Source organism: Bubalus bubalis, chromosome 17 (genome assembly GCF_019923935.1).
Source record: "Bubalus bubalis isolate 160015118507 breed Murrah chromosome 17, NDDB_SH_1, whole genome shotgun sequence".
In the NCBI taxonomy this organism is placed as follows: domain Eukaryota; kingdom Metazoa; phylum Chordata; class Mammalia; order Artiodactyla; family Bovidae; genus Bubalus; species Bubalus bubalis.
Genome location: NC_059173.1, coordinates 10,717,588 through 10,744,524, shown reverse-complemented (window position 1 = coordinate 10,744,524; position 26,937 = coordinate 10,717,588). Strand labels below are relative to the sequence as shown.

The 26,937-nt window shown below is 39.6% G+C and overlaps 1 protein-coding gene and 1 non-coding gene across 10 annotated transcripts in view; both read left to right on the top strand.

Annotated features, from left to right (window-relative positions):
- HECTD4 (HECT domain E3 ubiquitin protein ligase 4) overlaps positions 1–26,937 on the top strand; it is a 170,685-nt gene that overhangs the window by 66,673 nt on the left and 77,075 nt on the right. For 8 of the 9 annotated variants that reach the window (XM_044930097.2, XM_044930096.2, XM_044930095.2 and 5 more), the window contains exons 8-16: positions 10,398–10,590; positions 13,995–14,153; positions 20,144–20,257; positions 21,012–21,152; positions 23,277–23,509; positions 23,881–24,026; positions 24,815–24,885; positions 25,516–25,621; positions 26,211–26,331. In XM_044930097.2, the coding sequence (XP_044786032.2) occupies positions 10,398–10,590; positions 13,995–14,153; positions 20,144–20,257; positions 21,012–21,152; positions 23,277–23,509; positions 23,881–24,026; positions 24,815–24,885; positions 25,516–25,621; positions 26,211–26,331 (1,284 nt within the window). Of the gene's footprint in view, positions 1–10,397; positions 10,591–13,994; positions 14,154–20,143; positions 20,258–21,011; positions 21,153–23,276; positions 23,510–23,880; positions 24,027–24,814; positions 24,886–25,515; positions 25,622–25,656; positions 25,956–26,210; positions 26,332–26,937 lie in introns of those variants that run through there. The other variant, XM_044930100.2, reaches the window with a different exon arrangement.
- On the top strand, positions 19,774–19,921 carry LOC112580014. The gene has a single exon (XR_003104380.1). It is a non-coding gene; the product is annotated as a small nucleolar RNA SNORA79 (small nucleolar RNA).

Genomic DNA, 26,937 nt, shown 5'->3' with positions numbered 1-26,937 from the left:
TGTTCTGGGAAATCAGTCATCCATCCTGCAAGCTAACTATCAGTTTAGTAACCTTTCAGTATACATTGTTCTTTTTCTATTATCTAGTTTCACAGTATTCTCAAAAAATGATCTTTTCTTATAAAATGTCTTAGCCAGAGTGAGCCTTCAAATTGATCTGCTAGAGGTTGTACAGCTAGGAATGTCTTTTAAAAAAAAAAAAAGATAATTGTTTACAAACAAACTTAATCAGCTGGTTAAAGGATTTAGGTCTTTTTTCTGGACAAAGGAGCCTGACTGGCTATAGTCCATGGGGTCTCAAGAGTCAGACTTTACTTAGCAAATAAACCACCACCACCACCACCACCTAAGAATAATGGAAAAACATCAAAGAATTCCCCTTTCCTTGATATGCTTTGGTTTAATTTTAAAAGTCATATCAAAGAAAAACATGCACATGGATAAAATCTGAGGTAGTACATCTAGGCTCACAATGAAAAGTGGGAGTCTCTTGCCCCATCCCTGGCATGTTCCTTATAGATAGTTACTTTAATGGTGTCAGCTTTTCCTTCTTCTTGTGGTTACTTTCATGTCTCTAAGTGAAAGATTTACATTGCTGTTTCTTGATTTACTAACTCCATATATTGTGTGTTTGTGTTTTGGTTTTTTGCTGTGACAGATGAGGATTTGGCTCAATTCACCTCCTTTTTTTCTTCCTTCCTCCTAGTGTATTTATTTGATTCATTTTAATTCCTCTTTGGAGGAGGATATCTTTGTAACTTATAGTTAAACCTTTATTACTTGTTCCTCAGCTCTAAGTAGTATCTCTTATCCCCTGACCTTAGGAGAGGGAGATAGATAATAGTGTCTCTTCTTGTCCTTTAGTATGGGGAAAGCCAAAACTAAAAGTATACATTCAGGGGAATTCCCAAGAGGAAGAGAGATGATTCACCAACATCCAGCCTATTAGAGAGTCTTAAGGATTGGTGGCATCAGGTATGGTACAGAACCATTGTGAGACGGGGTATAGACTGCAAGTTTGTTAAAGGAACTGTCGTCTCCTTTCCTGGTACACACAACATTTGTGCTCAGATGCCAGCCGCCCAGGCAAAAGTCTTGATGTTTGTCTGAAAAAACAAATGACCCTGGAGAAAAGACCCCAGTGTACTGACATTTGGGTTCATATAAGTTAAAGACTTGCTGCCCCAGTGAATCACCCACAGTGATGTCTTCTAGTAAGCAAGCCTCCCCAACCATGTGCATAGCATTCTTTTCTAGTGATGAACTGTTTAAAAAAAAGAGCAGACACAAAAAACACAACAAGCAAAAGCCAGGACTTTGGAGAGCTGTGTGTGTGGAGGGGAGAGGAATAGATTTTAAAAGTTTGGCAAGGTAGTGATAATTATTGAAGCCAGGAGCTGGGCACATGGGGAGCTCATTATACTACTCTTTCTTCTTTTGTGCACATTTTAAAATGACACTAATAAAGTTCTTTAAAAATTTTTAAAGCAGACCATTGAGAAACTCTAGACAAACTAAGAAAGTCTCTAGATTGGAAACTAAAAATAAAAAGAAATCAGAAAAACAGCTAATAGAGTAAGATAAAGACCTCATTAGCACTTACTACTCTGTGAGACATATGAGAAGATACTGCGTTCATAAAACAGAGCAGGATGTCATGAAAAAAGGACTCTCAGAATGAGAAGGAGCTTATGATTGTCAAATTTTAAAAATTAATAAGGGAATTAAAGATATGAAATCTAGAAAGTAGGACAAGTAAAGAGCAGTAAATATGAAAAGATAAAAGACATAAAGGAATAATCCTTCTGGATACTTAGTAACAGTAGTTCCCAAAAGAGAACAGAAAATAAGATATTATCAAAGAAATAATAGAAGAAAAATGTCAAACTAAAGGACACTGATGTCCAGATTAAAAGGTCTTTGGCACAGTGAATGAAAAATGTCCACACTGGCACCTCATCTTGAAATTTCAGATTATCAGGAGCAAAGAGGATTCTAAAGCTTCTGGAGGTAAAATAAAATCATGTATAAATAATGAGGTATAAGAAGAACACCAGGCTGTTCAGTCTCATTACTGGATGTAAAAATGGGGCAGTACTTCCAAAAAATCTGGGGGAAATCAATATCTAACCCAAAAGTCAGGTAGTCAGCCAAAATATCAATCAGTCATAAAAACAACATAAAGATATTTTTAGACATATAGGATCAAAAGCTCATACCTGCCCTGGAGGAAATAGAACAACTACAAGCCTTTGCCTGTGGCATGAAATAAAAAGTTGGGGAGATGCTTAAGGGCCTGCTGTAGATTAAAACAGTAACCTTTGATTCACTTTTGGAGTCTGAATCCAATGGACCATTTGTAGAGACAATTTAGAATTTGAAAGTAAAATAAGTATTAGAGGAAACCAAGGAGTATATTCTTATTTTTAAAGTTATGATAATGGCATTGTGATTATGTAAGAAAATGTCCATATTTTTAGAGATGAGCAGTGTGGAGAAGGCAATGGCACCCCACTCCAGTACTCTTGCCTGGAAAATCCCATGGATGGAGGAGCCTGGTGGGCTGCAGTCCATGGGGTCACTAAGAGTTGGACACGACTGAGCAACTTCACTTTCACTCTTCACTTTCATGCATTGGAGAAGGAAACGGCAACCCATTCCAGTGTTCTTGCCTGGAGAATCCCAGGGATGGGGGAGCCTAGTGGGCTGCCGTCTATGGGGTCGCAGAGTTGGACACGACTGAAGCAACTTGGCGGCAGCAGCAGCAGCAGCAGTGAAATATTCAGAAGTGAAATTTCATGATGTCTGGGACATGCTTTAAAATGGAGTAAAAAAGAGATAGGTGGGTTAAACAGATTTGGCTATATCTGGATAAATTGAATGATGAATATATGAAAGTTCATTATACTATTCACAATTTTTACCTATATTTGAAATTTTTCATCATAAGATAAAAAAATTTTAAGCATCACCTGCCATTAATTTAGCAACTTCTAAAATACTGACTTGGGAAGCTAAACAAAGATACCTACCTGGCTTTCTGCTTATGATACTATCACAGAAAGGAACACTGTGTAGCCATTAAAAAGCAGTGGGCAGATCTGTGTAGACTGAAGTAAATTAATTTCCAAGTATATTGTAGTATAGAAAGCTTGGTGCAGTGCACTGTGTGTAATCAATCACTACCTACTGTGTGATAAAATTTTGGTGGGCAGGTATGGATTCTCTGGAATTGGCCTTTTCCTATGATACTAGCTTTCCTCTCTCAGTGGACCATTCACCACAACATATAAATACAGGAGAGGATATTCAGTCTTGAAAAAGCAGAACAAACTCCCTTGACCCTCATTCTCCTCTACTCCCCTATCTTTGGCTCCCCTTTACAGCAATGTGCTTGAAAGAGTTTATTCTTACTGTTTTACTTTCCTTCTGTTCGCTCTTGAACCTGCTGCAGTCTCACCATGCCACCATAGCAGCTCTTCCCATGTTCCCCAGGGACTTCCACAATAGTAAATTCAAGGGCACCTCTCTTTTCTTTTTACTTGACCTTCTAGCAGTATTTAATGTGATCTCACTCCCCCATTCTTGAAACTTTTCATATGGACTTTGGGACACTCTTAGGGCTTCTCTCATCACTGGTGTTTCCTATCTCCTGTCTTCCTAACCTCTCAACAGTCAAGGGCGCCAGGACCTATTTCTAGGACCACTTCTGTCTACTCTGTCTGCTCGTACTCCCTCGTTGATCTTATCCTGTCTTATAGCTTTAAACACCTCTCTGTACAGATGATGCTCAGTTTTGCTTCTCAGCCAAAACCTGTCCCTGAGGCTCTGCATGCATATTGATGTGGGTGGGTGTTTGTATATGTTCAGGATATGAGACTTTTCCAGTTGGAAGTCTGATAGTTCCCTCAAGCTAAATATGCCCTCTACCAAACTCCTGATTTTACCCCAGATCTCCTTCTGCCTCAGGCTGTCCCATTTCATTTCATGACATCTGTGTCCTTTCGGTGCTGGCCAGAGACCTTTGTGTCCCTCTCTCTTCCTCTTTTTTCCCTTCCCCAATTCCTTGCCTAGTCAGCATATATTGCCTGCTTTACCTTCAAAGTGTCTCCCAACCCCCTTCACCTCTGTAAAAGTCCTGTGTGATCTGGGGCTGCTGTCACTCCACTCCAGCCCCACCTGAGCTCCTGGCTGACACACGGGCACTGAACGTGTTTCTCCCTTCCGGGCCTTGTGCAGTGTCATCTGCAGATAAACAGACAGCTCGTTCTCTCTTTTTAGGTCTCTGCTCACATATCATCTTATCTAAAAGACCCTTCTTACCATTCTTTATAAATTATTTTATATAAAGTATAATCCTGTCCCTCCTTATCCATTTTGCTTTGGTGCAGAATTCAGCTGTGGCAGTACCAACATGGTGATCAGCAGGAAATACCTTATTCTTAATTTTAACCTTTTCCTTTAAGATTATAGAATAACCAAGGCATGGACTCTCTCTGCCTGATTTCATTACCTGTGCACTGGACACACCCTTGCTAGAGAATCTTCTATGACTCTCTTTTACCTTTTCAGGGCACGTGTTTTACATCTTCAGTTCTGTTTTGCTCTGAGACTTCTTCCTGTCCCCATGTGCTTTCTGTAAGCTGCTGTTCTTCAGATAGATTCACTGACAATTTTACTGATGTTTTGTCTCTTTTTTAGGTCTGTTCTTAACTATATGGTCAGTATAATAAGGGATGCACTAGGTGCCTCTCCCCCTTCAACTCCATCGGTTTATGATTTCCTTTAAATTATGATTCGGATAGCTGAGATGACCTTCATTCATTCAGTGTTAATCCAGTGCCTTGTCTGGGTAGCAGGGTAAAAGCCTTTGTTTTCAAGGCGCTTACATCAGAGTATGGGGAATTAGTAAGAAAGGAAATACAAGGACGAAATAATTTCAGCTACTGACAAATGCTGGGGAGAAAATAAAACAGGGTAATGTGATAGAGAGTGAGGGGGTAGAGGTGGCGAGCCACTCTGGTTTGCCTGGCAGAGAGGACCATTCTGAGGAAGGACATTTGAGCTGAAATGAGAGTGATGAGAAGCAGCCATCTATCCGGCCAGAGAAGGCAACCAACCCTCCCCGTTTGCCAGGACCTGAGATGTTTCTTAGGACATGGACCGTTGGTGCTAAAACCAGGACAGTCTCAGGCAAACCAGAACTAGTCCAGTCCAGAAAGAGGGATCAGCAAGTACAGGCCTAGCATGCAGGCGTTTTAGAGGAGGGACAGAAGGCGGTGCCTGGAAAGTGTGGGGAGAAGGGGGGACTGAAGCAGGGAGGTCAGTGGATGTTGGACCCATGGGCCTTACCAGCCATTTGAGTTTTGTTTTAAATTTATTGGGAAGCTGATGCAGGGCTTCAGACAGGGAAGGACATGATTTTATTTTCATCTGTAAATGAATCTTTGGCTAATGTAGTAAAACATATGGGGTCAAAGTAGGAAGACCAAGTTGAGAGGCTGGATGGTCACTGGACTTGAGGTGGTGGCTTGGGCCAGGAAGGGAGCCAGAGGGAAGCTTCTCGTCATCACTAGCTGTGTGCTGCTTCTCACTCCTCCCAGGCTCTTCCCACTCCTTTCAAAATCACTAGTAGCTTTTTCATCCCAAAGAAATGCTTTGCTAAGTATAGAGGTTCCCAGATTTACTACTTGGGCACCAAAGCTGAGTCCTCTTTGCTTCTCACGGGTGCTTTTAACAGGTTTTCTTTTCAATATTTTCAAAGTACTTAAACACAATAGCATGACTTCTTTTTTCTTAATTTAGCCATTGTTTTTCTTATGGAGCCAGATTGGGCAGTGCTTTTGAATGCCAGTGATTGATTTTTTAGTCTGGATGCCTTTGAAGGGTCATATTTAGAGTTGTGCAACATAAATAGAGCTACACTTGGTAAATGTGAATCTAGCTGAAGGGTGGGGGTAACACAGTGTGGGAAGATGTGGATGTGTTCAATTTTAGGCAACATAGGCTATTCCAGCTGAAGTGCTGGGGAGTGGGAGGCAGTTAGAAAAGTTGTGCTCAATCCCAGTAGCAAGGATGGGTCTGTATATAGCAATGTAGGAGTTGCCATGGAGAGGTAGGATTGGATTTGGGTCAGGACGTGTGTGCATGCTGTCGCTTCAGTCGTGTCCAACTCTTTGTGACCCCATGGATGTAGCCCGCCAGGCTCCTTTGTCCATGGGATTCTCCAGGCAAGAATACTGGAGTGGGTTGCATGCCCTCCTCTTGAGTCAGGACACAGATCTGTTTATTCAGCAGAGCTTCAAGTATTTACCGTGTGCTTCGTGAGTGCTGGAAATGAGACAGCGAACAAGGCAGGCAGCATCCTGGCTCTTGGGGAGCCGTCATTCAGCTGAGGTGGGGTGGAGGTAGAAAGTCAAATAATAAACAAATTAATGAGTAAGATCATTTCAGAGAATGGTAAGTGCTGTGCAGATAACATGACTGGATGTTGTGCTCTGGCTTGTGTGGGGTGAGTAGGAGAGGGTGGAGAGGATTCTTCTTTGGTAATCATGGAAAGCCTCTTTGAGGAGGTGACATTCTATGTAAGACCTAAATGATGGGAAAGAGCCAGGCACACACAGGAGGATCTAGGGACAGGGTGTTCCAGCAAAGGTTTTACAACCAGTTCAGTTCAGTTCAGTCGCTCAGTCGTGTCTGACTCTTTGCGACCCCATGAATCACAGCACACCAGGCCTCCCTGTCCATCATCAACTCCCGGAGTTCACTCAGACTCACGTCCATCGAGTCAGTGATGCCATCCAGCTATCTCATCCTCTGTCGTCCCCTTCTCCTCCTGCCCCCAATCCCTCCCAGCATCACGGTCTTTTCCAAAGAGTCAACTCTTCGCATGAGCTGGTTAAAGTACTGGAGTTTAAGCTTTAGCATCATTCCTTCCAAAGAAATCCCAGGGCTGATCTCCTTTAGAATGGACTGGTTGGATCTCCTTGCAGTTCAAGGGACTCTCAAGAGTCTTCAACACCACAGTTCAAAAGCATCAATTCTTTGGCTCTCAGCTTTCTTCACATTCCAACACTCATATCCATACATGACCCCTGGAAAAACCATAGCCTTGACTAGTCGGACCTTTGTTGGCAAAGTAATCTCTGCTTTTGAATATGCTATCTAGGTTGGTCATAACTTTCCTTCCAAGGAGTAAGCGTCTTTTAGTTTCATGGCTGCAGTCACCATCTGCAGTGATTTTGGATCCCAAAAAAATAAAGTCTGACACTGTTTCCCCATCTATTTGCCATGAAGTGATGGGACCAGATGCCATGATCTTCGTTTTCTGAATGTTGAGCTTTAAGCCAACTTTTTCACTCTCCTCTTTCACTTTCATCAAGAGGCTTTTTAGTTCCTCTTCACTTTCTGCCATAAGGGTGGTGTCATCTGCATATCTGAGGTTATTGATATTTCTCCCGGCAATCTTGATTCCAGCTTGTGTTTCTTCCAGCCCAGCGTTTCTCATGATGTATTCTGCATATAAGTTAAATAAACAGTGTGACAATATACAGCCTTGATGTACTCCTCTTCCTATTTGGAACCAGTCTGTTGTTCCATGTCCAGTTCTAACTGTTGCTTCCTGACCTGCATACAGGTTTCTTAAGAGGCAGGTCAGGTGGTCTGGTATTCCCATCTCTTGCAGAATTTTCCACAGTTTATTGTGATCCGCACAGTCAAAGGCTTTGTCATAGTCAATAAAGCAGACATAGATGTTTTTCTGGAACTCTCTTGCTTTTTCGATGATCCAGCGGATGTTGGCAATTTGATCTCTGGTTCCTCTGCCTTTTCTGAAACCAGCTTGAACATCTGGAAGTTCACAGTTCACGTATTGCTGAAGCCTGGCTTGGAGAATTTTGAGCATTACTTTACTAGTGTGTGAGATGAGTGCAATTGTGTGGTAGTTTGAGAATTCTTTGGCATTGCCTTTCTTTGGGATTGGAATGAAAACGGACCTTTTCCAGTCCTGTGGCCACTGCTGAGTTTTCCAAATTTGCTGGCATATTGAGTGCAGCACTTTCACAGCATCATCTTTCAGGGTTTGAAATAGCTCAACTGGAATTCCATTACCTCCACTAGCTTTGTTCGTTGTGATGCTTTCTAAGGCCCACTTGACTTCACACTCCAGGATGTCTGGCTCTAGGTCAGTGATCACACCATCATGATTATCTGGGTCATGAAGATCTTTTTTGTACAGTTCTTCTGTGTATTCTTGCCACCTCTTCTTAATATCTTCTGCTTCTGTTAGATCCATACCATTTCCGTCCTTTATCGAGCCCATCTTTGCATGAAATGTTCCCTTGGTATCTCTAATTTTCTTGAAGAGATCTCTAGTCTTCCCCATTCTGTTGTTTTCCTCTATTTCTTTGCATTGATCTCTGAGGAAGGCTTTCTTATCTCTTCTTGCTATTCTTTGGAACTGTGCATTCAGATGTTTATATCTTTCCTTTTCTCCTTTGCTTTTCACTTCTCTTCTTTTCACAGCTATTTGTAAGTCCTCCTCAGACAGCCATTTTGCTTTTTTGCATTTCTTTTCCATGGAGATGATTTTGATCCCTGTCTCCTGTACAGTGTCATAGTTCATCAGGCACTCTATCTATCAGATCTAGCCCCTTAAATCTATTTCTCACTTCCACTGTATAATCATAAGGGATTTGATTTAGGTCATACCTGAATGGTGTGAACCAGAGGCGGGGTCCAATCCTAAGCAGGCTCCAATTTAAGTAAGTGGAGATGGGAACCAGCAGATAAGAGGAACACAGAGGGCAGGAACTGTCTTGGCTTTGCTCATTAGAAGAGTCCCTTACACATAGGTACGTGTTCATGTTGAAAAGAAACAAACCAGGATTGTATTCTACCGCTGAGGCTGAGGCAGGACAACGCCAAGGTTTCTGGCAACCATGGCACAGCCTACACAGAAGACAAGGAAAAGCTTGATGATTTTAGTTTTAGGTTCCTCTTGACCATCAAGAATGTTCACTTGTTAGAGGGAACTGAGTTAAGTTGCTGTAAAGCGTTAAGAGGCAGAGGTGAGGAAATAGAAACAGCATTTTCAAACTCTAAGAAACCTTTTACTTAATCTTTTGTGAATGTCTCATAAAAGCCTCCCCCACCAGATCCATCCACCTCCGGGAACCTTGCCTGGCTGTGCTCCTCAGTTTGCTTTCTCTAGCCTCTTCTCTGTTACCAACTTTTCACTTTGGACTCCTTCACTGCTTTTTGTTTGCTTCTGGAAGCCTGTCTACTTCGCACTCCTTTCTTATCTCTATTTCTGCCTCTCTTCACTCATGGCACCAGTTTCTGAGACTCCAACCAGACCCAGAAGTCTGGTCTGGAGTGGGCAGTGGGTGAAGAGGCTGCTTTACGTATATCTGAGACATCTGACAGTGAATGGAAGTTGAGAAGAGGGATGGTATTGCAATGGGCCACCAATGTTTTCTTTAAGATCTCGGAGACCTGTGAATATTTGAAACCAAAAAGAAGGAGATCAGAGAGGGAGACTGTGAGGGTGAAGGGGGCAGATGGGAGATAATTGAGGGGGCAGTTAGAGAGGAGGCGGAAATGCTTCTTCCTCTGAATTAAGAGGAAAAGAATAAATGAGGCTGAACACCAAGATTCTTGAGTGGGAAGAGAGACAAGTGGGAGCAGCTTATAGTAAGTGGTCTGGATCTTTTCAGTAATAATAAAAGCCAGGTGGTCTGCTTAAAGCCATACTCAAAATTTGGTGGAAGAATTTTGGAATCACTGCCCCAGAGCTTTTGCTGGGTTATAATCAAACGATGAAGGAAGAACTGCCAAGTACCAGCAAGGATCCAGTTGAAGCTGGCATATATTTTTAGCAGACAAAGTCTGCCTTTCTCTACTGTTGCTCTGCCAATCCCCGAGCAGCTGGGGCTAATGTTGACTGCTGTTATTACAGAGTTTGGATTTTAGCCACTAATTATATTTCAAGAAGATATAATCCTCATAGCTGTACTTAATAGTAAATCAAGACCTGATTGATTTGTTTTCCTCTCATCTTACTTGTACCTGTCAGAAGCTTGTAATTAGTGAGAGCTGCCTGTGGAATTCAGTATGAGGAATTTTCATCAACAACCTTTCGTAGAACCTATTAAACTTGGCTCATTACTTTTAAGAATCTGGACTATTAAAAATGAAAGCTCTCAAACATCTCATAGCTTCCCTTTTGTTCTCAGCTTCTGTAGAGCAATTAGGTTTTTAGGTGTACACCTACTCAGGTACAATTTTGGGAAATGTTTTTGAGTAACCAGGTGACAATGATACACTTCTGAAGGAGAAGTTTGCTCACTGAATGGAAACAGGTTCCATTTAAAACCTTCTTTTTCTTTAAATATTAGGTGGAAAATGGTGTATTCGTAGCCAACCCGCTTCAGGAACGCACAATTCTAATGAGAAAAGAGGGCGAGTCTGCAAAAAGCATTAATGAGATGCTCCTGAGCAGACTGTCCCGTTACCGAGCCTCGCCGTCCGCAACACTGGCTGCCCTCACCGGCTCCACCATCTCCAACACCCTGAAAGAAGACCAAGCAGGTCGGCTGCCCTTCACTTATCTCATGTTTACCTTGTACAGCTTCATTCAGCTCTATGCATGTTTTGAGAGTATTATCTTAGAGCAGTTTTAGGTTTGCAGCAAAATTGAAGGTACAGATTTTTTGTATACCTCCCACCCCTACATGTGCACAGCCCCCCTTATTATCAGCATCCCCCACCAGAGTGGTGCACTTGTCGCAATCGATGAACCCAGCAAGACACGTAATAATCACCCAGAGTCCACAGTTCACCTTAGGGTTCACTCTTGGTGTTGTACATTCCATGGGTTTGGAAAAATGCATAATGACCTGTGTGCATCATTATTGTATTACATAGAGTAGTTGTATAGCCTTAAAAATCCTTTGCACTCTACCTATCATCCTTCCCCACCCCGCAAACCCTGGCCACCACTGATCTTTTATTGTCTTCATAGTTTTGCCTTTTACAGAATATCATATAATCAGATTTATACAGAATATAGCCTTTTCATATAGGCTTCTTTCACTTAATAATATATGCCTTTACAGTTCCTCCATGCCTTTTCATGGCTTGATGGATTCAGCTTGTGGTTAGTGCATGCTGCCTGTGAAATTCAGGCAGTACTTGTTATTGAGCTCTTACAGACTTACAAAGCAGTTTGCTTTACATAGTTCACCTTTTTGTGTCCTTCCAGTCATTGTTCTTTTTTTTTTTTATTCCAAGCTAATACATACTGTTGGCTGTGAACATGAATTAGCAAGAATCTGTAAGAATTCAACACAGCTCTCTCCTTAATTGTAAATACTTTGTCATTACTGTTAATATAAATTATTTTCATGTTTAGTATATGCTTCATGAATGTAAAAAATTCACATTTAACATCATCTTCACTAAATATGGGCTTCCCTGATGGCTGGGATGGGTAAAGAATCTGCTTGTAGTGCAGGAGACCTGGGTTCATTCCCAGGTCAAGAAGATACCCTGGAGAAGGGAATGGCTGCCCACTCCAGTTTTCTTGCCTGGAGAGTTCCATGGACAGAGGAGCCTGTCAGGCTATAATCCATGGGGTTGCGAAGAGTCAGGCAGGACTGAGCAACTAACACTTCCACTTTCACTAAACATATTCTCGACCAAGCAAATAAAAGGCAAACCCTCTACAACAGAGATTGATTTTTCTGGACTTTGGCATTTAGTGTTTGCACTGTAATATTTTGAAATAGATAATGTGTTTAGAGAGTTTGAAAGTGAAAACAATATAAATGGTACATGCAGAAAAATCTTACTCCAGTATCCTCGTGTATTCTGTTATTTGCCCCACCCTGCCCCCTATAGGTAGCTCTGTTTATTAGTTTCTATTTATCCTGGCAGAGTTGTTTTGTTTTGTTTTGTTTTGTTTTATGCAAAGAGAAATTAAATTAATGTAAAGATAAATTTATGTATTTTTATTGTTCTTCTTTTCTCAGTAAAAGGTAGCCTTCTAAACACACTGTTCTGTACTTTTAAAGCAGGAATCCTTAACTAGGGTAAGAATTCAGTGTTTCATAAGCATCCTTTCCCAAAGTTTTAAATAACATAGTATGTGTATCATCATAATTTTCATCAGAGTTTCACGGTCACTTATGACCACCCCCAAAAGTCAAGAACCATTATTCTTGGAGAGTTTTCATATTACATATCAACTACATGAATTTATAACAAATCATGACCTGTAGTAAAAGATAAGGCTAGAAAAAGATGCCATGTAGAGAAAAATGATCTGAATAATTATATGTTTAATGAATTTAATGCAATTTTATGTTTTCATCCTTTTATATATTGAAATGTTAAGAAAAAATATTTGTGATTAATTCTTTGTGAGACTATCAAATTTTAAATATTTATTAGTCCATATTAGAATTTAAGGATAATATTTTACTTCTACAGGTCTCTATTATATCAAATACAAGTTATAAATTTACTAATAGTTATTATAACTTGGGTCTGTGGATAATTTGAATTATAGGCAATACTTTGTAGAGAGCAGTCCTTATTACCTAAATAAATGTTTTCTTGATAAGCTGAAGACTTGATCTGGGTTTGTCCCTTGGAAGAAAATTGAATCCTACCTGCACAATAGAAATGCTAAAGGAATGTTTGTTACCTAAGAAAATATGAGTGATATCAAAAAGAGGACTCAGTAGGCGAGGTATATTTAGTTCCTCTGAAACTATTACTTGTATTCTAAATATGTGATCTCAATCATTGTACTTTTATGCACATTCTTGATGTATTCATTTAAACATGATGTTACATAAAAATTCACCAGTAATAGACTAAGTGAATTTTTGACAATTATTCAACATTCAGAAGGTCTAGGATTTTTTATTCTGTGGCAAACTAATACCTCTTACTATGTTAATAAGAGTATGTCTATTAAAAAAAATCTCAGTGAAAATGTTATGCTCACAAAGTTGCTAGCTTTTTAGGGTTTCTTACTTATGGAAATTTATGCTACTGGATTTATGCCCTAAATGAAGAATATATTTGTTGGAGGCTTGAAGTTTTAAAAAATGGAATTTAGAACCACAAGCATTCAAAGCAATGACAGATTAGATTTCGCTTGTCTCACTTTTCTAATCTAAACCATCTAAAGATAATTTTATGTCTATGTAGGCAGTTATATTTTATACCCTGACAGCTTCCTAGATAAAACACTCTGATTGACTTTCTGCTGCCATCATCAATCCTCACTAGACTAATACATAGAAAATCCTTCAGTTCACCCTACGTTTTCATATCTGCCAGTGAGTAAGGGAAATTAAAGTACATTTTATACCTTTTAATTATAAACAATAATTATTTTCTTAATGATAGTTTATGTCACTGATCCTAAAAAAAAAAAAGAAAAGCATCATGGGTTATAAATCCTGCAGGCATAAAATTATTTTGTGATAGATACTGTGAAAGCTTTTATTAACTGGTTATGGGTTGAAATTTCTGGCTGATTCCATGTTTAAAGCTGTTTATAATGAATGAAATAGCACAAGCCTATTAAGAATTTGTTCTATATAAAATGAAAAGATCTCTACTGGAGCACAGTTTCCTAGGGGGAAATATAAACAGTACGATTCTTCTTTTATTTTGAGATTTAGTCCATGCGAGGATTCATTCCTTTGAAAGATTTTTTAGAGCCATAAGGGCATATCGAGTACTGGCAACACCTTTGAGAAACGTTCAGATCATAGAACCACGGGGCTTGGGACCAGGCTATGGAGCTAGAAGATCATTATTTTTGCCTTAGCTTATTATTTTTTGCTCTATTTTCTGAATCTTAGTATATCCTTGCTAGAATTTGGGGCCCCCTTGTCATACTCTGATTTGGTTTGGTAATCAGATTAATCTGTGTGTCAACTGTTGTTACTCACCATTTTCATTCCTTTTACCAGCAAATACTAGCTGTGGACTTCCTCTAAAAATGCTTCGGAAGACACCCATTTATACCTGTGGTACATACTTGGTGATGCTGGTCCCACCTCCAGGGGGATCAGGCAGCTCTGCCACCCGCTCTCTTTTTGGTGGAACAAGTGGTTTGTCGTCTTTAAAAAGTAAGTGAACTTTATTTATGGCTCTTTTCCCAATTTGTCTCCAACTCTGAAATATAAGGTTTTTCCTAATAGTGATTTTGTACTTACTCTCTTAAATGTTTGCAAAAGCTCTTTGATAGCAACAAAAAACCCTATCAGTATCATTATAGGCTAGGAGGAATGAAAAATAGAATTTTTGTAGATGATGTAATAATACACTTCTGAAAACTATTGTTCTGTAAAATTACTCAGAATAATAATGAGGTCAGAAAGATCTTAGGAAATAAAATAATCTGTCATCACTTTATTTATTGATGACACAGCAAGAACACTACCCACCATAGAGCTATTAAAATAAGTCTATGAGAGAACAAACTACGGTTCCCGGGGGGAAGGATGGGGGCAAGGGATAGTTAGGGAGTTTGGGATAGACATGTATACACTGCTATGTTTAACATGGATAACCAGCAAGGTCCTACTGTATAGCACAGGGAAGTCGGCTCAATGTTATATAACAACCTAGACAGGAAGGGCGGAGAAGGCAATGGCACCCCACTCCAGTACCCTTGCCTGGAAAATCCCATGGAGGAGCCTGGAAGGCTGCAGTCCATGGGGTCGCTGAGAGTCGGACACAACTGAGCGACTTCACTTTCACTTTTCACTTTCACGCATTGGAGAAGGAAATGGCAATCCACTCCAGTGTTCTTGCCTGGAGAATCCCAGGGACCGGGGAGCCTGGTGGGCTGCTGTCTATGGGGTCGCACAGAGTCGGATACGACTGAAGTGACTCAGCAGCAGCAGACAGGAAGGGAGTTTGGGGGGAAAATGGATACATGTATATGTATGGCTCAGTCCCTTTGCTGTTCAGTTGAAACTATCACAACATTGTTAATTGGCTATACCCCAAATACAAAATAAAAAATGTAGAATGCAAAAATCTGTGAAATGCCTCCATTTTAGGACACATATGTGTGTGAAATGTTAAGCAAAAAATGTATATGATACAAAATAATGTGCAAAAATTCATTAGTGTTGTTAAGTGTACACATATTTTTATAAAAGAGGGAGGTGTACTATCATGATTAAAGTATAACTTACATACCATAAAATTTACCCATTTAAAATATACAATTCAGTGGTTTTGTATATTTAGAATTGTCCAACCATCACCACTATCTAATTATAAAACATTTCTATCACTCCAAAAAGAAATCGCATACCCATTAGCAGCCACTCCTTTCCCCACCTGCTCACCCAACCTGTGGCCTCCACGAGTGTGCTTTCTGACTATGGACTTATCTATTCTAGACTTTCCATATATTTGGAATTACGTAGTATATGTGCTTTTCAGTTCAGTTTAGTTGCTCAGCTGTGTCTGACTCTTTGCGACCCCATGAACTGCAGCACGCCAGGTACCCCTGTCCATAACCAAATTCCGGAGCCTACCCAAATTCATGAACATTGAGTCGGTGATGCCATCCAACTATCTCATCCTCTGTCGTCCCCTTCTCCTCCAGCCCTCAACCTTTTCCACCATCAGGGTCTTTTCAAATGAGTCAGCTCTTCGCATCAGGTGGCCGAAGTATTGGAATTTCAGCTTCAACATCAGTCCTTCCAATGAACACCCAGGACTGATCTCCTTCAGAATGGACTGGTTAGATCTCCTTGCAGTCCAAGGGACTCTCAAGAGTCTTCTCCAACACCACAGTTCAAAAGCATCAATTCTTCTGCATTCAGCTTTCTTTATAGTCCAACTCTCACATCCATACATGACTACTGGAAAAACCATAGCCTTGACTAGATGGACCTTTGTTGGCAAAGTAATGTCTCTGCTTTTGAATATGCTATCTAGGTTGGTCATAACTTTCCTTCCAAGGAGTAAGCGTCTTTTAATTTCATGGCTGCAATCACCATCTGCAATGATTTTGGAGCCCCAAAAAATAAAGTCAGCCACTGTTTCCGCATCTATTTGCCATGAAGTGATGGGACCGGATGCCATGATCTTAGTTTTCTGAATGTTGAATTTTAAGCCAACTTTTTTACTCTCCTCTTTGACTTTCATCAAGAGACTCTTTAGTTCAGTTCTTCATTTTCTGCCATAAGGGTGGTGTCATCTGCATATCTGAGGTTATTGATATTTCTCCCGGCAATCTTGATTCCAGCTTGTGCTTCATGCAGCCCAGCGTTTCTCATGATGTACTCTGCATAGAAGTTAAATAAGCAGGGTGACGATATACAGCCTTGACGTACTCCTTTTACTATTTGGAAACAGTCTGTTGTCCCATATCCAGTTCTAACTGTTGTTTCCTGACCTATATACAGGTTTCTCAAGAGGCAGGTCAGGTGGTCTGGTATTCCCATCTCTTGCAGAATTTTCCACAGTTTATTGTGATCCACACAGTCAAAGGCTTTGTCATAGTCAATAAAGCAGACATAGATGTTTTTCTGGACTCTTGCTTTTTTGATGATCCAGCAGATATTGGCAATTTGATCTCTGGTTCCTCTGCCTTTTCTGAAACCAGCTTGAACATCTGGAAGCTCACAGTTCATGTATTGCTGAAGCCTGGCTTGGAGAATTTTGAGCATTACTTTACTAGCGTGTGAGATGAGTGCAATTGTGCGGTAGTTTGAGCATTCTTTGGCATTGCCTTTCTTTGGGATTGGAATGAAAACTGACCTTTTCCAGTCCTGTGGCCACTGCTGAGTTTTCCAAATTTGCTGGCATATTGAGTGCAGCACTTTCACAGCATCATCTTTCAGGATTTGAAATAGCTCAGCTGGAATTCCATCACCTCCACTAGCTTTGTATGTAGTGATGCTTCTTAAGGCCCACTTGACTTCACATTCCAGGATGTCTGACTCTAGGTGATTGATCACACCATTGTGATTATCTGGGTCATGAAGATCTTTTTTGTACAGTTCTTCTGTGTATTCTTGCCACCTCTTCTTAATATCTTCTCCTTCTGTCAGGTCCATACCATTTCTGTCCTTTATTGAGCCCATCTTTGCATGAAATGTTCCCTTGGTATCTCTGATTTTCTTGAAGAGATCTCTAGTCTTTCCCATTCTGTTGTTTTCCTCTATTTCTTTGCACTGATCACTGAGGGAGGCTTTCTTCCTCTCCTTGCTATTCTTTGGAACTCTGCATTCAAATGGGTATATCTTTCCTTTTTTCCTTTGCTTTTTGCTTCTCTGCTTTTCACAGCTATTTGTAGGGCCTCCTCAGACTTAGTGACTGGCTTTTTCTTTAACTGAAACATAATGTTCCCAAGTTTCATGCATGTTGTAGCACAAATCATTGCTTCATTTCTTTCTATGGCCAAATCATATTTGATTGTATGGATATACTGCATTGACATTTGAATTGTTTCTGCTTTTTGGCTGTTTTGAGTAATGCTACTATGAACATTCATGTACAAGTTTTTGTGTGGACATGTTGTCATTTCTCTTGGGTGTATGTGTAAGAGGAAAATTCTAGGTCCTGTGGTACCTCTGTGTTTAACCTTTTGGAGGGACTGCTGAACTGTTTTCCCGTGGCTGTACCATTTTAGAGGCTCATTAGCAATGGTTCCAATTTTTCCACATTCTCTCTAACATTTGTTATTTTCCCTTTTTGTTGTTTTTGTTGTTTTACTAGCCATCCTAGTGGATATGAAGTAGTATATCATTGTGGTTTTGATTTGCATTTCCTTAGCAATTAATGATGGAGAAGGCAATGGCACCCCACTCCAGTACTCTTGCCTGGAAAATCCCATGGACGGAGGAGCCTGGTGGGCTGCAGTCCATGGGGTTGCAAAGAGTCAAACATGACTGAGCGACTTCACTTTCACTTTTCACTTTCATGCATTGGAGAAGGAAATGGCAACCCACTCCAGTGTTCTTGCCTGGAGAATCCCAGGGACTGGGGAGCCTGGTGGGCTGCCGTCTCTGGGGTCGCACAGAGTCGGACACGACTGAAGCGACTTAGCAGCAGCAGCAGCAGCAGTTAATGATGTTGAACATCTTTTCTTGTGCTCATTGACTTTTTGTATATTCTTTGGAGAAATATCTATTCAAATTCTTTGTCCATTTTAAAATTGGGTTATTTGTCTTTTTATTGACCATTAATCATCTTAAACCTTTTTTTAGTTTCCTTGGCATGGTTTTTTTCCCCACTCAATTGAAATTAGCCCCACTTGATTAAAACAGGTTTTCATGGTGCCATTTTTTCGTGAGGATATAGCTTACTCAGTGATTCTATTTTAGACCAACAAATAAATAAATGCTGAAATTCCTTCTGTGCCCTCTTCCACAGTGGTCACTGTGGAGGCTACTCAGTAAGTGGAAAAAGTAGTGTTTGCCATGAGGAGCTCATAGTCTGGTTAGGAGAAATGATGTCAGTGTGTGAAACAACTAGAAAACGAAGCACGATGCTTGTTCACTGCCTGAACCGTGGGGAGCAGATGTAAATGCTGCAGAATCAGAGACAGAAAGGGTCATTGTCAAGTGGGGTAGAAGGGAGACACTTCATGAAGTTTTGAGTTTGTCCTGAAAAATGGCTGTTATTCATGTAAGTGGCCACATGGGGAAAGGCATATGCATGGGAAACACAATGAAAAAGAGATTTGGAGAAGACCATTTGTTGGTGTGCAGGACAGAACAATAGAAAATAGAAAAGAAACAAAGAGTGCCATTTAGATCACAGCTCAAGTCAGTCGTGATGAGAATCTGGATTACTAGGGTGATGCGACTAAAAACGAGAAATTTGAGAGACACTGCTCGGATTTTCTGTTGAAAAGTGGGGAAGAAAATAACATCAGTAATAGAGCTAGCCCATCTGCCACAGCAGCCATTGAAGAGCAGTGACTCTGGCTCTGTGCTACCCCCTAGCCAGGGGCCTCAGCAAGGGCCACCAGATGACCAAGAACAAGAACAGCCCACCAGACATGATGCAGAAGGTGTGCACCTTTGCCTCTGAGGAGCAGCTTGCCTTGGAGCGGCATGCCAAGGTCTCCCAAGAACAAGCAGGCCCTCACGTTCATCAAGAAAAAAGGTGGGGACATACATCCGTGCTGAGAGGGAGAGAGAGGAGCTGAGTAATGTCCCGGCCACCATGAGGAAAGCAGCAGCCAGAAAGGACTGAGCCCCCTCCCCTCTGTCCCAATAAAACCTTTTCAGGAGAAAAATTAGCAGCTAGCATATATGTGCTGGTGTAGATCCTTGACGTATTTTTTAACTCACTTAATCTTCACAATAACTGTATAAAGTAGATACTTTTATTATCTCCACTTTACACGTGGGGCAACTGAGAGGTTCAGTAAATTTGCCAGGGTCACACAGAAGTGGTAGAGCTGTAATTCAAATTCAGAATCCTAAAGTGCATGCTTGTCATCACTGCACTCGCCTTTGTTAAGGGAAAAAGCCAAAATCTCTCCAAATTTTAGAGCCAGTGCTTGGAAGGATAGCAACTGACTTGTGTTTGAACAACCTCTGACCTTTATTGAGCACCAAATGTATGTAAAGTATTTCTTGTGAATATTGCTACTTTGTGATGTTAATGATCATAACCCCTCTTGCAATTACCCTTTTGACAATCTATATTGATAAAACCCGTATGTAAAAGTTGCTGTTTTAAAAACACTTTCAAAAATATACTTCACTTTGATGGCTGTTCCTCTTACCGCTTGGAGCTCTGAGTAGTGGGATTTTAGTCCATCATGCATCTAAGCTGACTTCTCTTCACTCTGGGCACCATGGGGATGAGTTGGCTGTCCGTTAGTGCCTTCTGAATTTTGCGGAGTCAAACAATTGGGAAAAAAAAAGAAAAAAAATATGATTCACTACATTGGTAGAGACTTTATGACAGGGGTTTTTTTGTGTGTGATCTTAACATGTGTCTTTTGTCTCCTCACTGTTACACCAATAGACAACCAAAACAAGATGTGATTTTGATGAAAGTCTTTATATTAAGAGGCTAAAATTTAACTCACTATTATTCATCTCAAGGTTTACTAAACTGTTTGTTTCCGAAGTCCTGGCCTCTAGCTTGGTGTATAATATTTCGGATGGTCAATTCACAAGTCGTGCCGACCTCATAGATGCTGCTGGAAGCTCCTTGGGGCGTGGTGCTCTTGTACCAGGATTGGGTAAGAATTAAAAGCCCACATTTATTGTCCTTGGAAAAATTCAAAATTTTAGCAATTTCTCTCAAAAAGTCTTGCCAGTTCTCTATGGTATTCTAGTTTCCTTGAAAGAATTTTTTTATGCTACTCTTTAGTTGTGAGGATTAATATAAGAAATTGTCATATGTGAAATTCGTCTGCATAAATTATGGTTGAAGATACTGTCCGTTATAGGTTATATGATGATCCTATAACAAATTTTTCTCAAGTTCATGCCATAAAGAAACTTCTTTCCCCTAAGGGTTTGGTATACTTCTTATTGTTAGAAGATGAACATTATGTAATATATTGGATATTCTGTTTGCCTTAGCACCTAGGAAACTTGATTCTGAGTTTAGGGTTCAGTTACTAAGGCTTTTACTGTGTGTTAATGTTAACTAGTCCTATTGTACCTGAGTTTTAATGTAAGCCACTTGAATCCTTTTTGGAGTTGAAAAGGTCACATGTAAGTCACTGACTAAAAACTTTCTATTCCTTGAAACTATTCCATTCTCACATATGAGTTAAGCCAAGTAGACTGAATCCTTTGAGCCCCAGTCTACTGCTTTGCCATCTCTGGGGAGCATCCTTGCCCTTCCACTCTTTAGCAGTGCTTATGAGAAGTATATATCCAGCAGTGATAGTTGTATAAAGGTGTATATATATATATATATATATATATATATATATAAGTATATATCCAGACGTGATAGTTGTATAAAGATTGCTCTTTTTGCAGGTGCCTGTTATGATACAGTGAACAACATGCTGTGGACATGCTCGAATGACTATATCGATCAGTGGTGTAATCCTGGGAATCAGGCCTTCCATTACGTCTGCCAGAGACTTGGAGTCAGCCATATCATCACTGAGCCCAAAGGTGGGTGCACTCATTGTCCTACAGGAAGAGATGCTTCCCCGGGAAATAAGAGACAGCACAGCAGCAGTGTAAGTGGGAATGTACCCCAAGCAGCAAAGTGTGTCAACAGCCTTCCCTCTTCAAATTTAGAATTTAAAATTCTTATTATCTGATTGGTTTATGATTTAGTAAATAAACAGAGCTTTTGAGGTGGTCCACAGACTTTTTTTAAAAGGAAATTGTTACGACCCTTCTGAATTGTCAGAACTTTAATATAGAAATTCATTCTTTGTTTGTATTTGGCATGGGATTATATAAGCTGTTATGTTTTGCTTTAAAAATAACTTACTTATACACAGACTTACAATTTGATAGAATATCCAGCAAATGACCTTTAGATTTCTTAATATTAAAGTTCTTAATATTAAGAATTGTTAACTGTTAATATTAATTTAAAATCTCATGACTTCAAAGTCAACTACAGTGGTATGTATGGAGTAGTGAGTAGCTCAGCAAATCCTCTCTTGATAAAGCAGTGATAAAATGAACTGAATTATCACAAACAACTCTTTCTACAAAATTAAAATACCAACTAAAAAAGTATTTCTAGACTCTGGAAATTGACCAAAGGGATATAACAAATTGAGAAGCAGTATTCATTAAAACAAAAAGCCCACTGAACTTAGACTAGAACAGTAGAAGTCTGTGGTGTTCTTAGCTGGAGATACCCCCTGTCCCCCACCGTAAGCTTGATCAGTGCCGTAATTCTGGCAGGGTGGGACAGATCATGGAAGCCAGCAGCTTTGCTGCCAGAAGGAGCTAACTGATTTGGAGTGGAGCATGGGAAAACTCATGCTCAGCAGCAGTGTCAATAACAGTAGTGGTCTTGGTGGCAAACAGAGACAACCAGTGGCTTAACTAGCCTGAGGTTGTGGTCCTGGTTAGGGCAAGCAGCAAACCAGCAAACTAGCCAGAAATTTACTGGTGAGATTTGGGTAATGAGAAAGCTACAAAAAGACCTTCATAAGCTCTCCCAAACATCTGAAGAAGCCAGAGAAGGCCCAAACTGTTCACATAGGCCTGGCTGAAAATGAGCCTTCATATACATGCAGAAATTTGAGAGGGTCCAGCAGAAGGTGAAAACCATGGAAGAGTTTAAAACTGCCTAAACTTTGTGCTTCCCGCATAAAACATGATCCATCCAGGGTGGAAGTCGTACTAGCTCAGGGTGTTGGAGCACAACCTGTGACTCAGACAAGGTTATTTCCTACCTACCGCTAGGAAGATAGCCTTAAAAAGAAAAATGAGAATAATAAAAATAAACAAATGAAAGAAAAGAAATAGTAAAATAGAAAGAAGAATTTTTTAAAAAGTGAGTAGAGAAACCAGTAGCTAAACACTGCAGGCAAAACTCAGATATTAGATTTAGAAGATGAAGACTTTAAAGCAGCCTTTATAAATACATTCAGAGAACTAAAGAAAACCATGTTTAAAAGACTAAAGGAAAGTATAATCTCATAATTATAAACAAATAGAGAATTTCAACAAAGAGTTTATTTGTTTTAAAAAAAAAGAACTAGTTGGAAATTCTGGATTTGAAAAGTTCAGTGACTAAGAAAAAAAAATATTAGAATGGCTCAACAGCAGATTTGAGATGGTCAGAAAAATAATCAGCAAAGTTGAATATAGGTGAATAGAGATTTTACTAGAAGAGTTACCAGCATGGAATCTAAGCTGAAATGGCCTGAATTCACATCCCAACTCTACCATTAGTATCTGTGTGACCTCAGGTGAGTTACTGACTCTGATTCTTGAGTCACTTCTCTACAAAACAGGGCTAAAATAATCAAAGTTGATAGCGATATTGTAAGGTAATGCATGTAAAGCATTCAGCCCATTGTCTAGCATATAGAAGGGCTCAAAAAGTGGTAGCTACTTACGCTTTTTAAAAAAAATGGAAATTCCCAGGTGTTTTCACCCCAGCACTCTGTGGCAAGGAATAGAGTTCTCCAGCAGTAGTGGCAGAGATTGGAGCCAAATTAGTCTCGTCTAGCGTGCGTGTACCTTTTGTAAGTGAGAGGTATGTTCTGTGGTGACCACCCACAGAGATTTCTTTCCTCACAGACTTTCCTTTTCATCTTCTAGAAGAGGCTATAACCACGAATGAGGTTATAAACCAATTATTGCACCACGTTGGTGCGATGTGCATACACCAACTCAATCTTCTTGCTACCAACCCCAATCTTCCAATCACAAGTGTCTTGGGCAAGCAGCACCCCATTGAAGCACACCATCTAAGCAGTATTTGTGACATTATGGAGAAGGCCATGGTTAATGGAGACACCTGTATTATACGCTGCATTCTTGTTGTCTTTCAGGTAAATGTACTGTTTTGAGATAATTGAAATAGAGAAAAAGAAACACAGACTCTGGCTTCCGTCAGCTAATTTCTACCAGGAGAAAAATATTATCACATTCCTGTTTTGGAACTTAACCACGTTCTAATCCTGTAATTAGAATAACCATCATACTCATTGCACTGCAGTTAATGGAATATTGCTATATGTAGCTCATTGCAATTAATATATGTAAAATATTTAATTATACCATTACACAATAGAAGAGATTGTGTTTAAAAATACACCTCGGTATTTATTCATAAGAATAACTAGCCTGTTCTTTCTTCATAGGGATAATTTTATTCCCAGTAGCATTAGCATTTTCAGATATACCCCTTCTGTTTCTGTAGGTGGTGTTTAAATTTTTCTTCAGCCCACAAACTGAAAGGAATCGAGACATCATTCGACGGTCAGGATTGCTTCTTTGGCAGTTGTTGATGGCACCCAAAGATCAAATTTGCCCTGAAATTCAGAAGGAGGTCTGCCTTGCCATCAGGTAATCAGCACGATTTTCTTAGTGCTCTCTACCAAAGGCTTCTTCTGCACTTCATTCTAATTGCCCCTCTAGGCTGTTAGCCTCCCATGTCTCCTGCCCCATCCCATAGTCAGGACCTCAGGGACTCAGACGTTCCTCATGTATGGATCTTAAAATAGCAAAAGAAAAAAACAGTCCCTATAAGTAGATATTTTGGTGGTTTGCAAATAGATGTTCTTCTCATTTCAGTCAAAGTGTGACCAGGTGGTTAAGAAACAGGCTTTGGGGGACTTCCCTGGTGGTCCAGTGGCTAATACTTCACACTCCCAATGCAGGGGGCCCAGGTTTGATCCCTGATTAGGGAACTAGATCCCACACGCTACAACTATGAGTTCACATGCTGCAACTGAATCCCACGCAGCCAAATAAATAAAAAAAGAAACAGGCTTTGGCATCATGCAGACCTGGATTCTAATCTTTGCTCTGCCAGTTACTTCTCAAATGATTTTCTGCTACAATCTACATCTAGCTGGCTTCACTACAGTGATTTTATATAACTCAGTTCTCTTTAACTGGTTCAGCATCTAGCCTCAGATAAGTTATCATTTTGGTAATTCACAAATATGAGGAGTGGGATCCTGTTTATCAAGACGGTAATTGGACTGAATCACAACAGTAAATTTAGGTTCCACTGCCTTTTTAGTGGTGAAACTGTACTCAAAATGGCATCTTTAATAAAAATTTTAAAACTTAGAGTTTGGATATTCTAGAACACATGTTTAAAAACTTCAACTTTTCTGTCATTTCAGCTCTGGTTTAAATATCTTGTACCCAGGTGAAACTGAAATCAATAACTTACTTAAGCTGGTCTTAACAGAAGGTGAGAATTATCCTTTAATTACCCTTGAAAAACCATCCTTTTTTTTGTCCCTAAGGAAATGACTGAATTTTATTTTTTCTTCATATCTGTTAGCATTATTTTTAAAAGTGCACATATGCCAACACTTAAACCAGATTGAAAGCAGAAACCACGTTCTATATATTGTCAAGCTTTGTAAACCTCTTTCTAGCCCCACTGTGTAGCGTAATGTACCTGGTTATAGATGTTCAAAGAACATTAAAGATAATGATTTCTTGGGATTTCTAAGACAGTTGTTCCCCCACACATTAAAACTCAACTTTTAAAGTTAGACTCAATGACAGAAACAGAACTCCCCTTGCTAAGAACACTCTGCATTTACAAGCAACATTAAAGAATTAGAAGTTTAAAGAATTAGAAATCACACTTCATGAAATATCAAGACAGTAACTCCACTTTAATCAGGATGTACTGGTTAAAGAAAGTCTGATTGGTTGTGATATAGTATTTGCTGCTGTTGTTTGTCTTAGTACATATGCCTGGTGCCCCTCAATTGTCAACAGTCTTCTTATTTACAAACTTTAAAAAAAATAGTATCAGTTTTCTAAGCATGGTTGTTAAGATAGTTTATGGAGCTTTGTTCTGTGCTAGGAGAGAGAAACAGTGGCCTCTCCCAGCTGCGGGATGTGATCCTCACTAATTTAGCTGAACAACTTCAAAACAACCGATTCGGCAGCGAGGAGGAGGATCATTACAGGTGATGTGATGTGATTCACTGCTAGCCTTTTCTTAGTGTTTTCCTCAGTAATTAATTTACACTTAAATGTGTTTGATCATCTTGAGTCTCCTGTAATATCTTTTGCTATAATTAGCATGTTAAGTCTAAACTGTGGATCAACTGAAAGATAAAAAATCCCACAGTTGCCCTAATAAATGATAATAGCACATTTCAGTTTTATGAGTGAAATAGCTTGAGCCTGGCAAAAAGGGCACTTAGCGGAAGTAACAGGTGGAGGTTATTTAGGAAATTTTGGTAAAGGGCATCATCTAATCGCTGGTCTATGAGAGGCTGGGAGGTGTGGCTAGAGCTGGTGAGTAGAGGAAGGTGTGTCTCTGCTATTTATAAAATACTTGAACTAGGTGCTTGAGTACCATTGTATTTCCATAAATTTAATTTAGACAATATATCTAGTTGTTAGCATCATTACTAAGTAAGATGATTCACTTACAGAGCCAATGAATTTTTTGTATCTGCTATTTGTCATCTTGTACTAATTGTATAAGTTTTATCCTTTTATTAGTTAACCATCAGCATCTTATTGTTACATTTTTCCTACATTTTAAAGACTAAATGATGAACTTTTACACTACATTCTGAAGATTGTTGTACGAGAATCCTGTATCTTAATCACCAAGTGCCAAACTGTCTCTAAAGATGATTTTCAAAAACTCCTCTCAACTGTGCCTGTAAGTAAAAATGTGTTTAATGAAAGCAAAATTATATCAAGTGTCCTTGTTTTCATTTTACCATTTTAAAGTATGTGTGTATACACATACTCATACACATACTTTTCAAGGATAGACTTAATTGATGAAAGTCAATGAACAGCTGTGCTTGTCTTAGAAATGTAGAACTAGACAAATCCACTTAGTATATTTTCTCCAAAGACTTTATTCCTCCAGCTTAAATATCTTAATGCAATAAATTGTTAGACTGAATTTGGATGTTTTCATTTTGTTTAAAATCCTGGGGATTTTCCTTCTATTAATTTTTGATTTAGCATTGTTTTCTAAACCAGCAGTGATTTACAGAGACTGATAAGAACCAAAAGATCCTTTTAAGGGTTTGGGTAGAGTCTTCTGTCACAGAGATGCATGTGAGGGGGAGGGGGGGAAGAGGAATTACTTATTAAGAGGCAGAAGTTCAAGTATCAGAGTGATTAGTGAGCAATGTATAGCAGAAGGCAGAAAGTTATGATAAATGTATTGAAATAAGTCACTTGAGAAACTAACTTGGTCTGTTTTCTGTACTTTCTCTTTTGCTTCCCTTATCAAAATCTTTTAAAAACGTGA